Source organism: Oncorhynchus tshawytscha, linkage group LG20, assembly GCF_018296145.1.
Source record: "Oncorhynchus tshawytscha isolate Ot180627B linkage group LG20, Otsh_v2.0, whole genome shotgun sequence".
Lineage (NCBI taxonomy): Eukaryota > Metazoa > Chordata > Actinopteri > Salmoniformes > Salmonidae > Oncorhynchus > Oncorhynchus tshawytscha.
The window spans coordinates 6,995,279-7,008,606 of NC_056448.1; the positions used below are offsets into that span (position 1 = coordinate 6,995,279).

Below are 13,328 nucleotides of genomic sequence, written 5' to 3' on the forward strand. Positions count from 1 at the left end.
CCTTGACTAGTCTCTCAAAGCACTTCATGATGACGGATGTGAGTGCTACGGGGCGGTAGTCGTTTAGCTCAGTTACCTTAGCTTTCTTGGGAACAGGAACAATGGTGGCCCTCTTGAAGCATGTGGGAACAGCAGACTGGTATAGGGATTGATTGAATATGTCCGTAAACACACCGGCCAGCTGGTCTGCGCATGCTCTGAGGGCGCGGCTGGGGATGCCGTCTGGGCCTGCAGCCTTGCGAGGGTTAACACGTTTAAATGTCTTACTCACTTCGGCTGCAGTGAAGGAGAGACCGCATGTTTCCGTTGCAGGCCGTGTCAGTGGCACTGTATTGTCCTCAAAGCGGGCAAAAAGTTATTTAGTCTGCCTGGGAGCAAGACATCCTGGTCCGTGACTGGGCTGGGTTTCTTCCTGTAGTCCGTGATTGACTGTAGACCCTGCCACATACCTCTTGTGTCTGAGCCGTTGAATTGAGATTCTACTTTGTCTCTGTACTGGCGCTTAGCTTGTTTGATAGCCTTGCGGAGGGAATAGCTGCACTGTTTGTATTCAGTCATGTTACCAGACACCTTGCCCTGATTAAAAGCAGTGGTTCGTGCCTTCAGTTTCACACGAATGCTGCCATCAATCCACGGTTTCTGGTTAGGGAATGTTTTAATCGTTGCTATGGGAACGACATCTTCAACCCACGTTCTAATGAACTCGCACACCGTATCAGCATATTCGTCAATGTTGTTGTCTGACGCAATACGAAACATCTCCCAGTCCACGTGATGGAAGCAGTCTTGGAGTGTGGAGTCAGCTTGGTCGGACCAGCGTTGGACAGACCTCAGCGTGGGAGCTTCTTGTTTTAGTTTCTGTCTGTAGGCAGGGATCAACAAAATGGAGTCGTGGTCAGCTTTTCCGAAAGGGGGCGGGGCAGGGCCTTATATGCGTCGCGGAAGTTAGAGTAACAATGATCCAGGGTCTTTCCACCCCTGGTTGCGCAATCGATATGCTGATAAAATTTAGGGAGTCTTGTTTTCAGATTAGCCTTGTTAAAATCCCCAGCTACAATGAATGCAGCCTCCGGATAAATCGTTTCCAGTTTGCAGAGAGTTAAATAAAGTTCGTTCAGAGCCATCGATGTGTCTGCTTGGGGGATATATACGGCTGTGATTATAATCGAAGAGAATTCTCTTGGTAGATAATGCGGTCTACATTTGATTGTGAGGAATTCTAAATCAGGTGAACAGAAGGATTTGAGTTCCTGTATGTTTCTTTCATCACACCATGTCACGTTAGTCATGAGGCATACGCCCCGCCCCTCTTCTTACCAGAAAGATGTTTGTTTCTGTCGGCGCGATGCGTGGAGAAACCCGTTGGCTGCACCGCTTCGGATTGCGTCTCTCCAGTTAGCCATGTTTCCGTGAAGCAAAGAACGTTACAGTCTCTGATGTCCCTCTGGAATGCTACCCTTGCTCGGATTTCATCAACCTTGTTGTCAAGAGACTGGACATTGGCAAGAAGAATGCTAGGGAGTGGTGCACGATGTGCCCGTCTCCGGAGTCTGACCAGAAGACCGCTTCGTTTCCCTCTTTTTCTGAGTCGTTTTTTTTTTGGTCGCTGCATGTGATCCACTCGGTTACACTGGTTGTAAGGCAGAACACAGGATCCGCATCGCGAAAAACATATTCTTGGTCGTACTGATGGTGAGTTGACGCTGATCTTATATTCAGTAGTTCTTCTCGGCTGTATGTAAAGAAACCTAAGATGACCTGGGGTACTAGTGTAAGAAATAACACGTAAAAAAACAAAAAACTGCATAGTTTCCTAGGAACGCGAAGCGAGGCGGCCATCTCTGTCGGTGCCGGAAGTACACCCTACAACGCCTGGGCATGCTCCTGATGAGGTGGCGGATGGTCTCCTGAGGGATATCCTCCCAGACCTGAACTAAAGCATCCACCAACTCCTGGAGAGTCTGTGGTGCAACGTGGTGTTGGTGGATGGAGCGAGACATGATGTCCCAGATGTGCTCAATTGGATTCAGGTCTGGGGAACGGGCGGTCCATAGCATCAATGCCTTCCTCTTGCAGGAACTGCTGACACACTCCATCCACATGAGGTCTAGCATTAGGAGGAACCCAGGGCCAACCGCACCAGCATATGGTCTCACAAGGGGTCTGAGGATCTCATCTCTGTACCTAATGGTAGTCAGGCTACCTCTGGCGAGCACATGGTCTGTGTGGCCCCCCCAAAGAAATGCAACCCCACACCATGACTGACCCACCGCCAAACCGGTCATGCTGGAGGATGTTGCAGGCAGCAGAACGTTCTCCACGGCGTCTCCAGACTCTGTCACGTCTGTCACATGTGCTCAGTATGAACCTGCTTTCATCTGTGAAGAGCACAGGGCGCCAGTGGCGAATTTGCCAATCTTGGTGTTCTCTGGCAAATGCCAAACATCCTGCACGGTGTTGGGCTGTAAGCACAACCCCACCTGTGGACGTCGGGCCCTCATACTACCCTCATGGAGTCTTTTTCTGACCGTTTGAGCAGACACATGCACATTTGTGGCCTGCTGGAGTTCAGCAAACCTTCTTGCCACAGCTCGCATTGATGTGCCATCCTGGATGAGCTGCACTACCTGAGCCACTTGTGTGGGTTGTAGACTCCATCTCATGCTACCACTAGAGTGAAAGCACCGCCAGCATTCAAGTGACCAAAACATCAGCCAGGAAGCATAGGAACTGAGAAGTGGTCTGTGGTCACCACCTGCAGAACCACTCCTTTATTGGGGGTGTTTATTGGGGGTGTCTTGCTAATTGCCTATAATTTCCACCTGTTGTCCACCTGTTGTCTATTCCATTTGCACAACAGCATGTGGAATGTATTGTCAATCAGTGTTGCTTCCTAAGTTGCTTCCTTTGATTTCATAGAAGTGTGATTGACTTGGAGTGATTGACTTGGAGTTACATTGTGTTGTTTAAGTGTTCCCTTTATTTTTTTTGAGCAGTGTATTATTATGACCTGCTAGATCTCCTGTCTATTTTATATTATGACATTTCAGCTAGATCTACTGTCTTTATTATATTACAACAGACCAGCTTTATCTACTGTCTCCATTTCACTTTGGCCATTGTTGTGTGGGCCTGCCCTCTCCTCAACAGCATCAAATAGGCTATTTCATGTGGGTTGGGGTGGGGCGGCAGACACACGCATCTCACGTTTCATGACATTTCATGTTTATATAATGCTTCTAAAATGTAAAAAAAAAATCACAAATAATATTTTATATTATTAATTTCAAACAAGGGCTTTCGCATAAGTCCAAAACAATGTCCTCTCCCGTTCAAAAAATATTCCTCCATAATCGCTAAATGAATCATCCTACAACAGTCTCTCACATTCCCAATCAATTTTTCCCACGAAATGACCCATCAGGTTTGATTGTGTTACAAACAAACCAGTTGATTGCAGTGAAACCAAACATGACTGGGAAAGTCACGTTCTGTGTGGGTTATTTACCTGGAATGTGTCGTCTCAAATGGAATGAGACGGAATTCCCGACACAAGCGGTTCACAAAATGTTTTGTGTTAGGCTATAAAGGCTAAGGCTATATAATCACAAACTGCATTAAAATATGATGTTACGCCTGTGCTGGTTAAACATTTTTTTTTTAATGGGGCTCTATGCTCAGATAATCGCATCTTATTCTTTCGCAGGAAATCCTTTTTTAAAATCTGACAACGCAGTTGGATTAGCAAGATTCTAGGCTTTCGATAAGTCACTTGTATTTTCATGAATGTTTAATATGACTTTATGTACGATCACCGTATGTAGCCCGCTACCGGGTTCCGTGCTCAGAGAGGTTAACAGTCTGATGGCCTTGAGATAGAAGCTGTTTTTCAGTCTCTGTCGCTGCTTTGATGCACCTGTACTGACCTCGCCTTCTGGATGATAGCAGGGTGAGCAGGCAGTGGCTCGGGTGGTTGTTGTCCTTGATGATCTTTATGGCCTTCCTGTGACATCGGGTGGTGTAGGTGTCCTGGAGGGCAGGTAGTTTGCCCCCGGTGATGCGTTGTGCAGACCTCACTACCCTCTGGAGAGCCTTACGGTTGTGGATCTGTAGAAGTTTGAGTGCTTTTGGTGACAAGCCAAATTTCTTCAGCCTCCTGAGGTTGAAGAGGTGCTACTGCGCCGCCTTCACCATGCTGTCTGTGTGTGGGTTGACCAATTTAGTTTGACTGTGATGTGTACGCTGAGGAACTTAACTTACTACCCTCTCCACTACTGTATTGTCGATGTAGGGGGGTGCTCCCTCTGCTTTTTCCTGAAGTCCACGATCATCTCCTTTTGTTTTGTTGACGTTGAGTGTGAGGTTATTTTCTTGACACCACACTCTGAGGGCCCTCACCTCCTCCCTGTAGGCCGTCTCGTCGTTGTTGGTAATCGAGCCTACCACTGTAGTGTCGTCCACAAACTTGATTGAGTTGGAGGCCTGCATGGCCACGCAGTCGTGGGTGAACAGGAGAGGGCTCAGAACGCACCCTTGTGGGGCCCCAGTGTTAAGGATCAGGGGGGTGGAAATGTTGTTACCTACCTTCACCACCTGGGGGCTGCCTGTCAGGAAGTCCAGTTGCACAGGGCGGGATCGAGACTAGAGGTCGACCGATTATGAATTTTCAATACCGATTATTATAGGACCAAAAAAGCCGATACCGATTAATCTGACAATTTTGTTATTCTTTTTTTTTGTAATGACAATTACAACAGTACTGAATGAACACTTAACTTAATATAATACATCAATAAAATCAATTTAGCCTCAAATAATGAAACATGTTCAATTTGGTTTAAATAATGCAAAAACAAAGTGTTGGAGAAAAGTAAAATTTCAATATGTGCTAACGTTTCAGTTCCTTGCTCAGAACATCAGAACATATGAAAGCTGGTGGTTCCTTCTAGTTTTCAATATTCCCAGGTAAGAAGTTTTAGGTTGTAGTTATTTTTGGAATTAAAGGACTATTTCCCTCTACCATTTGTATATCATTAACCTTTGACTATTGGATGTTATTATAGGCACTTTAATATTGCCAGTGTAACAGTATAGCTTCCATCCTTCTCCTCGCTCCTCCCTGGGCTCGAACCAGCAACACAACGACAACAGCCACCATCGAAGTAGCGTTACCCATGCAGAGCAAGGGGAACAAATACTAGAAGGCTCAGAGCGAGTGATGTTTGAAATGCTATTAGCGCGCGCTAACTAGCTAGCCATTTCACTTCGGTTACACCAGCCTCATCTCGGGAGTTGATATGCTTGAAGTCATAAACAGCAGCGCTGCTGGCAAAACGCACGCAAGTGCTGTTTGAATGAATGCTTATGAGCCTGCTGGTGCCTACCATCGCTCAGTCAGACTGCTCTATCAAATCATAGACTTAATTATAATATAATAACACATGGAAATACGAGCCTTAGGTCATTAATATGGTCAAATACGGAAACTATCATCCCGAAAACAAGACGTTTATTCTTTCAGTGAAATACAGAACCGTTCCGTATTTTATCAAACGGGTGCCATCCATCAGTCTAAATATTCCTGTTACATTGCACAATCTTCAATGTTATGCCATAATTACGTAAAATTCTGGTCAATTAGTTTGCAATGAGCCAGGCGGCCCAAACTGTTACATATACCCTGACTCTGTGTTCATTGCACGCAAGAGAAGTGACACAATTTCACCTGGTTAATATTGCCTGCTAACCTGGATTTCTTTTAGCTAAATATGCAGGTTTAAAAATATATACTTCTGTGTATTGATTTTAAGAAAGACATTGATGTTCATGGTTAGGTATCAACATGTATGCAATGCAGGACACGCTAGATAAACTAGTAATATCATCAACCATGTGTAGATATAACTAGTGATTATGATTAAGTTTAATGCTAGCTAGCAACTTACCTTGGCTTCTTTCTGCTTTTGCGTAACAGGCGAATGAGGCAGGTGGTTAGAGCGTTGGACTAGTTAACCGTAAGGTTGCAAGATTGAATCCCTGAGCTGACAAGGTAAAAATCTGTCGTTCTGCCACTGAACAAGGCAGTTAACCCACCTTTCCTAGGCCGTCATTGAAAATAAGAAATTGTTCTTAATTGACTTGCCTAGTTAAAACCTCTCTGGGATATGTGGGACGCTAGTGTCCCACCTGGCCAATAGCCAGAGAAAATGCAGAGCGCCAAATTCAAATAAATTACTATAAAATCTAACTTTCATGATATCACACATGTAAAATACCAAATTAAAGCTGTGTTGTGAATCCAGCCAACATGTCAGATTTCAAAAAGGCTTTTCGGCGAAAGCAAACAATGCAATTATCTGAGGATAGCACCTCCGTAAACAAAAGAGAGAGAACATATTTGAACCCTGCAGGCGCGACACAAAACGCGGAAATAAAAATATAAATCATGCCTTTGACGAGCTTCTTCTGTTGGCACTCCAATATGTCCCATAAGCTTCACAAATTGTCCTTTCGTTCGATTAATTCCATATATATATATATATATATCTCCAAAATGTCTGATCCGGAAAAACACAGGTTCCAACTTGCGCAAAGTGACTACAAAATATCTCAAAACATTTCAAACTACTTTTGTAGGGAAATGTCCAGGTTTGCAGGTGCCTTGGTGGAAGAGTGGTGTAACATCTCACAGCAAGAACGGGCAAATCTGGTGAGGAGATTTACTGCAGTACTTAATGCAGCTGGTGGCCACACCCGAAACTGACTGTTACTTTTGATTTTGACCCCCCACCCCCTTTGTTCAGGGACACATTATTCCATTTATGTTAATCAGATGTCTATGGAACTTGTTCAGTTTGTCTCAGTTGTTGAATCTTGTAATGTTCATACAAATATTTTCACATGTTAAGTTTGCTGAAAATAATAACAGTTTACAGTGAGAGGACGTTTATTTTTTTTGCTGAGTGGTTTCAGAGGAAGGCCCCAAAAATGATCAAACTCCAGTCATCTAAGTCACAGACTGTTCTCTCTGCTACCGCACGGCAAGTGGTACCAGAGTTCCAAGTCTAGGTCCGGGTGGACTATGTAAATAATAAATATTGTCCTACCTCTATTTCTTGAACTGCATTGTTGGTTAAGGGCTTGTAAGTAAGCATTTCACGGTAATGTTGTATTCGGTGCATGTGACATACAATTTGATTTATTGGTCCTTGCCAATGCATTGATTTTCAAATGATTATTATTATTATTATTATTACATTTTCAAATGTGAGAATAATGTGCTTGCCTGACTAAATAAATTGAATGCATGCATGGGGATTTTTCTGTGGCCGATGCAGTCACACCTAATAAAGTCATGAATAGTGGGAGCAACAGAGTGGTTGGTGCAACACCCTTCATTTGAAGCAGTGGGAAACAAACCAAAGTGGCCACATGTCTCACAAAAACCAATCAAAAATGCCATCACGGTCAGTTTAAGGGAGCAGAAGATTGATTTTCTGTTCAACTCTGAGCTGGATTTGCCAGTCTTTGCAATTAGTTTGTTTGTTTTCCCTCGTTAGCCTTTAGCTAACATCGTCTGTGTGATTTCGCTGTTCATTTTGTTAGTATTTTTGGAAAAGAAGCCCAATAACTTTTTTGCCGACGTGAACATCTGGATACCGCCCAAGCCTAAGTGGTTTACACTTAAAATCATATTTCAGCCTTATCTTATGGCTCCCCCAAATGTGATGGCAACCCATAGGACTGTTTGTATATAATTACACCTGTTTCCAATATAAGCACACATACACCCATCTCCAGTTATGATGGGCACACATGATGACATCCCCCTGGACAGTACTACGCCTAGATTGACTAGGTGTGTACTCAGACTTCTCTGTAAATCATATTGATGTCTACAGAAATTCAGACTTGCGCACAAATTTCAATTTATGATTTGGCCAATGAGTAAACAGTGGCGTCGATTTTTATGTCCTGTGTCTGTCTGATTCACTGCAGCCACAATGAAGAGCGGAATCTCCTTCGCATCCGAGAGTGGGAGAGGCGGAACCAGGAAGCCTTCCAGGAGAAGGAGTTCTACCAGGAGAACGTTCCCCTTTTTGGGGAACCCTACAAGGTGAGTTTGGTTCCTGTTTACCTCTAGGCCTATGTCCTCCTTCAGTTCTAATAACCATGTAGAACTGTGTACTATTTGCATTGCTGTTTGCTCTTAAGAGAGGTGTTGTGAACCCGATTCCAACCTTTTTATTAGAAACTCTTCAGAGCTTCTTGATGTGTTTATGATTTGCTCAGGAAGTGGTCACCTGTGTGCATACCCTTCTGTAATCGCAATGTGGTCGATGTCTAGTAGTAACTGAAGTATAGGCTAGCTCCAGGCTCATGGCAGTTCTCGCCTTTCTCCTCTATTAGGAGGGTTGTGTGATATCGGGGGAGACCTCTTCTATGATACTCCAAATATTGCGATATCCCATAACTGGTTTGCGCAGTTAATTAATAAATCATTCCAGACTGCAATTGTCTAATACCCATGTCTGGGATCTGTTTGTAAGTGTTTGATGCATGTCTGGTAGCTATAACAAAGTTAAGGAAAAAAATCAGGAATTATCACAAGCACTTGCATTCTAATGAGTCCTGTGTGGCTTGTGAGTTTCGTAGAGCAAAACCATCAACACGTGCGTGTTCATGAGCGTCTAAGCTTTCCAAGATGGGTCATAATAGAACTGTAGCTCAGACATTAGAGACGTTTTATTGAACAACTCTAGAGCTCCGGTCTACTGCACAGGCTTTCTGCTATGGGCGGCTCCAGAATAAATAGATCCATCAAATAACATGTCCAGGAAGTTTTCAGCTGAAACGGGTGACTCAGGTGTTAAGAACCATTGAAACCACGGTGCGGTCTTATTGGGTCTGATGGAGTTGTCTTACAGCATGGACATGGTATACACTCGGTGGCCAGTTTATAGTTTGCTCCTATAGACATTGAGTCACTTTGCCGTGGCTTGTTATATAAAGCAGGCAGACTGTCAGCGAGGCATTCAATTACTGTTCCATTGAACACTAGTATGGGCAAAACAAGTGACCTAAACAATGTGGGTGTGGTATGATATGATCGTCAGTGCCAGGGGTACCAGTTCCACTATCTCAGAGATGGCCTGCCTTCTGCACTTTTCACGCGCAAAAGTTTATAGGGTTTACCGAGAACGGTGCGACAAACAAAAAAACATCCAGTCAGCGGCAGTCCTATAGGCGAAAACAGCTTGTTGATGAGAGGTCGAAGGAGAATGGCAGGAATCATGCAAGCTAACAGGCTGGCCACAAACGGGCAAATAACAGTGGTGTGCAGTATGGCATCTCGGAACGCACAACTCATCGGTTTTTGTCACAGCTGGGCAAATGCAGCAGACCCCCACACTGGGTTCCACTCCTATCAGCTGAAAATAGGGTTGGGCGGTATCCAGAGTGTCATAATGTTTCTATACTATACTGGGTATACAGTATTGGCAAATGTGTACAAAGGGCGTTGGATATAATTTTTGACACACCTTTGATTTCTTATACTTATAAGCAGTGGCATAGCGCGCTCCGCCGCGAGGCAAGTATACGATTTGGGAGAAGGGTGGCGAATTAGGACACATCCTTCTGCCTCAAAGCAACATTGCCCTTTTCTGAGGATTTTGTTTGGCGTGACTAGTGAGCCCATACATGGAATCCAACCCCAGGGGGTAAGCTAGCTACTGTCACAGAGAGAACTTTGTCTAGTCTACCACTTTGTAAGGTCACATTGGTTGGTTGCTGTAAATAGTCAGCCAATATTTGATATTTTGGGCAATACATACACAGAGACTCAAAAGGCAACAGTACATTTAGATATAGTGGGGCAAAAAAGTATTTAGTCAGCCACCAATTGTGCAATTCTCCCACTTCAAAAGATGGGAGAGGCCTGTAATTGTCATCATAGGTACACTTCAACTATGACAGACAAAATTAGAAAAAGTCCAGAAAATCACATTGTAGGATTATTAATGAATTTATTTGCTAATTATGGTGGAAAATAAGCATTTGGTCAATAACAAAAGTTAATCTCAATACTTTGTCACTGCCAAAGGGTATATAACAGAGGTCAAATGTTTTCTGTAAGTCTTCACAAGGTTTTCACACACTGTTGCTGGTATTTTGGCCCATTCCTCCATGCAGATCTCCTCTAGAGCAGTGATGTTTTGGGGCTGTTGCTGGGCAACACGGACTTTCAACTCCCTCCAAAGATTTTCTATGGGGTTGAAATCTGGAGACTGGCTAGGCCACTCCAGGACCTTGAAATGCTTCTTACGAAGCCACTCCTTCGTTGCCCGGGCGGTGTGTTTGGGATCATTGTCATGCTGAAAGACCCAGCCACGTTTCATCTTCAATGCCCTTGCTGATGGAAGGAGGTTTTCACTCAAAATCTCACGATACATGGCCCCATTCATTCTTTCCTTTACACGGATCAGTCGTCCTGGTCCCTTTGCAGAAAAACAGCCCCAAAGCATGATGTTTCCACCCCCATGCTTCACAGTAGGTATGGTGTTCTTTGGATGCAACTCAGCATTCTTTGTCCTCCAAACACGACGAGTTGAGTTTTTACCAAAAAGTTATATTTTGGTTTCATCTGACCATATTACATTCTCCCAGCCTTCTTCTGGATCATCCAAATGCTCTCTAGCAAACTTCAGACAGGCCTGGACATGTACTGGCTTAAGCAGGGGGACACGTCTGGCACTGCAGGATTTGAGTCCCTGGCGGCATAGTGTGTTACTGATGGTAGGCTTTGTTACTTTGGTCCCAGCTCTCTGCAGGTCATTCACTAGGTCCCCCCGTGTGGTTCTGGGATTTTTGCTCACCGTTCTTGTGATCATTTTGACCCCACTGGGTGAGAGCTTGCAGATCGAGGGAGATTGTCAGTGGTCTTGTATGTCTTCCATTTCCTAATAATTGCTCTCACAGTTGATTTCTTCAAACCAAGCTGCTTACCTATTGCAGATTCAGTCTTCCCAGCCTGGTGCAGGTCTACAATTTTCTTTCTGGTGTCCTTTGACAGCTCTTTGGTCTTGGTCATAGTGGAGTTTGGAGTGTGACTGTTTGAGGTTGTGGACAGGTGTCTTTTATACTGATAACAAGTTCAAACAGGTGCTATTAATACAGGTAACGAGTGGAGGACAGGGGAGCCTCTTAAAGAAGAAGTTACAGGTCTGTGAGAGCCAGACATCTTGCTTGTTTGTAGGTGACCAAATACTTATTTTCCACCATAATTTGCAAATAAATTCATAAAAAATCCTACAATGTGATCTTTTTTTTTCTCCCCCCCCCCCTTATTTTGTCTGTCATAGTTGAAGTGTACCTATGATTAAAATTACAGGCCTCATCTTTTTAAGTGGGAGAACTTGCACAATTGGTGGCTGACTAAATACTTTTTTGCCCCACTGTACATAAATGTTTATCAGGACCTCACCTAAACTGACATGTTTTTTTTTATTTGTGACCTACAATATCACCCTCACTGCATGTTGCTCTCGGTTTAGTTAAAAGGTAGGCCTGGACTAGCGATTCTAAGTACGCGTTAGCAGTTTAGGGTCAACTTCTATAACAAGAAAGAGCATGTAACAAGATGCTATTGTTATTCTCATCTTACTCTCTATCATTCATTTTCAAGGCTAACAACAACCATTGCAGATCTGATAAGAGCCCTGTTATAATCAATTGTCCCAACATTGTCTGCAGAACCTGAACTTTTATTTTCTGTTTCAGACAAACAAAGGAGATGAGCTTTCCAGCCGTATACAGAGGATGCTGGGTAGTTATGAAGATGTGAACATCTCCAACTCTCATCTGTGTTTGGACAGTAGCTTCTCTAATGACCCCCCATCTCACGTCACTACAACATATAGGCGGCCATCTCACAGCCGAGACAGAGTGAAGCCTGCATTCCAGAACACTCCTCTGTACGGGGCAGGCCCGAATGGTAGTGGAGGTCCCTCCATTAGCAGGCAAACTTCTCAGCCTCTGAAGAGGCTCCCTGTTCCCTCCTCCCACACCCAGTCCTCACTGGGTCTCAGTCAAGGCCGGGCCAGCCCTGATCCCCTCCAGGGGAAAGCTGAACCCTGCCCCTGGCCAGACCTGAGGGAGTGTGCCAGTCTTACTCCGGTCCTCTCCACCCTGTCCCCCCCAGCTGAGCCCCTATCCCCCCTACATTCCAGTGACCCCAGTGACTCTGAGCCCCAGGACACCCCTGACAGGCACCAAGGATCCCCCCTGCACACCGAGAGGCACCCGGCCTCCCTCCTGCACCCCGACTCCCCTGTCCCAATGGAGGGGTCCTCTCTGGATGACCCCCAGAGAGACATCCCACTTCTGGGCACCGAGGGAGCAACAACCCTGCCCTCTCAGACATTCCCTCTACCACTGGCCTCTAAACCAAATCTGGTCATGCCCCAGAAGCCCACAGCCTACGTCCGGCCCATGGACGGCCAGGACCAGGTGACCAGCGAGTCTCCGGACCTCAAGCCCTCTCCTGAAGGCTTCCATGGACAGTCTTATCATGAACCCTTACCAGACTTGAAAAGCACCAAGCCCAGCCTTTCCAAACTGAAGATTCCATCACAGTCTATAGAGGTAAGCAGCACACTGTTTTGTTTTTAACCATGGTTGTGTGTGTGGGTCCTTATTTTGAATAGCCTATACCCCTCAAACTCAATTCTGAACCGCGAAGCCAGTTAAACTGCATTTTTTAAATAATTGTTCCCCTCTAATCAGAGACCGATTTAGATCTGGGACTCCAGGTGTGCGCAATTAGTTATCAGTTAAAACGCAAAACTAGCAGGCTCCGGACCTCATAGGGTAAGAGTTGAGTACCCATGGCCTAAACTGAGAAATATCAGTTCATACCAGACACACTGGACTTTAGATTCAAATAAGTTGGCACACTTTAGATACAGTGGCAAAGTTGGTCAGCAAAAAAAAACAAACATTATGTAACATCAATGCAACACACCTTGAACATATAAAATATACCATATACCATAAAATGTAACATGAACCAGTTCTAAATCAGTCCTATTTCTTAGTTGCTGTTTAATATAGAACTTTTGGCTGCCTTGTTTTGATCTGGAAAGTATCACTGTGACTAGCGACTTAAATATTTGGCAAACTCCAGACATCTTAAAACTATAGACTGATTTTGGACAAAGTTGGCAGCTGTCTGTGGTTTTAAAATCTCTTGCCTACTACTTACCCCTGTCCTCTTATCTGATTATCAGCTGTTGTCAAACATGGGTCTGTAAAGATGCTTATCTTCC

The 13,328-nt window shown here is 44.5% G+C and overlaps 1 protein-coding gene across 2 annotated transcripts in view; it reads left to right on the top strand.

Moving 5' to 3' along the window:
- Nucleotides 1-13,328, top strand: part of LOC112219622 (AF4/FMR2 family member 1) — a 72,853-nt gene that overhangs the window by 3,929 nt on the left and 55,596 nt on the right. For both annotated transcript variants that reach the window (XM_024381039.2, XM_024381040.2), the window contains exons 2-3: nt 7,999-8,116; nt 11,782-12,645. In XM_024381039.2, coding sequence (XP_024236807.1) covers nt 7,999-8,116; nt 11,782-12,645 — 982 coding nt within the window. The remainder of the gene's footprint in view (nt 1-7,998; nt 8,117-11,781; nt 12,646-13,328) is intronic.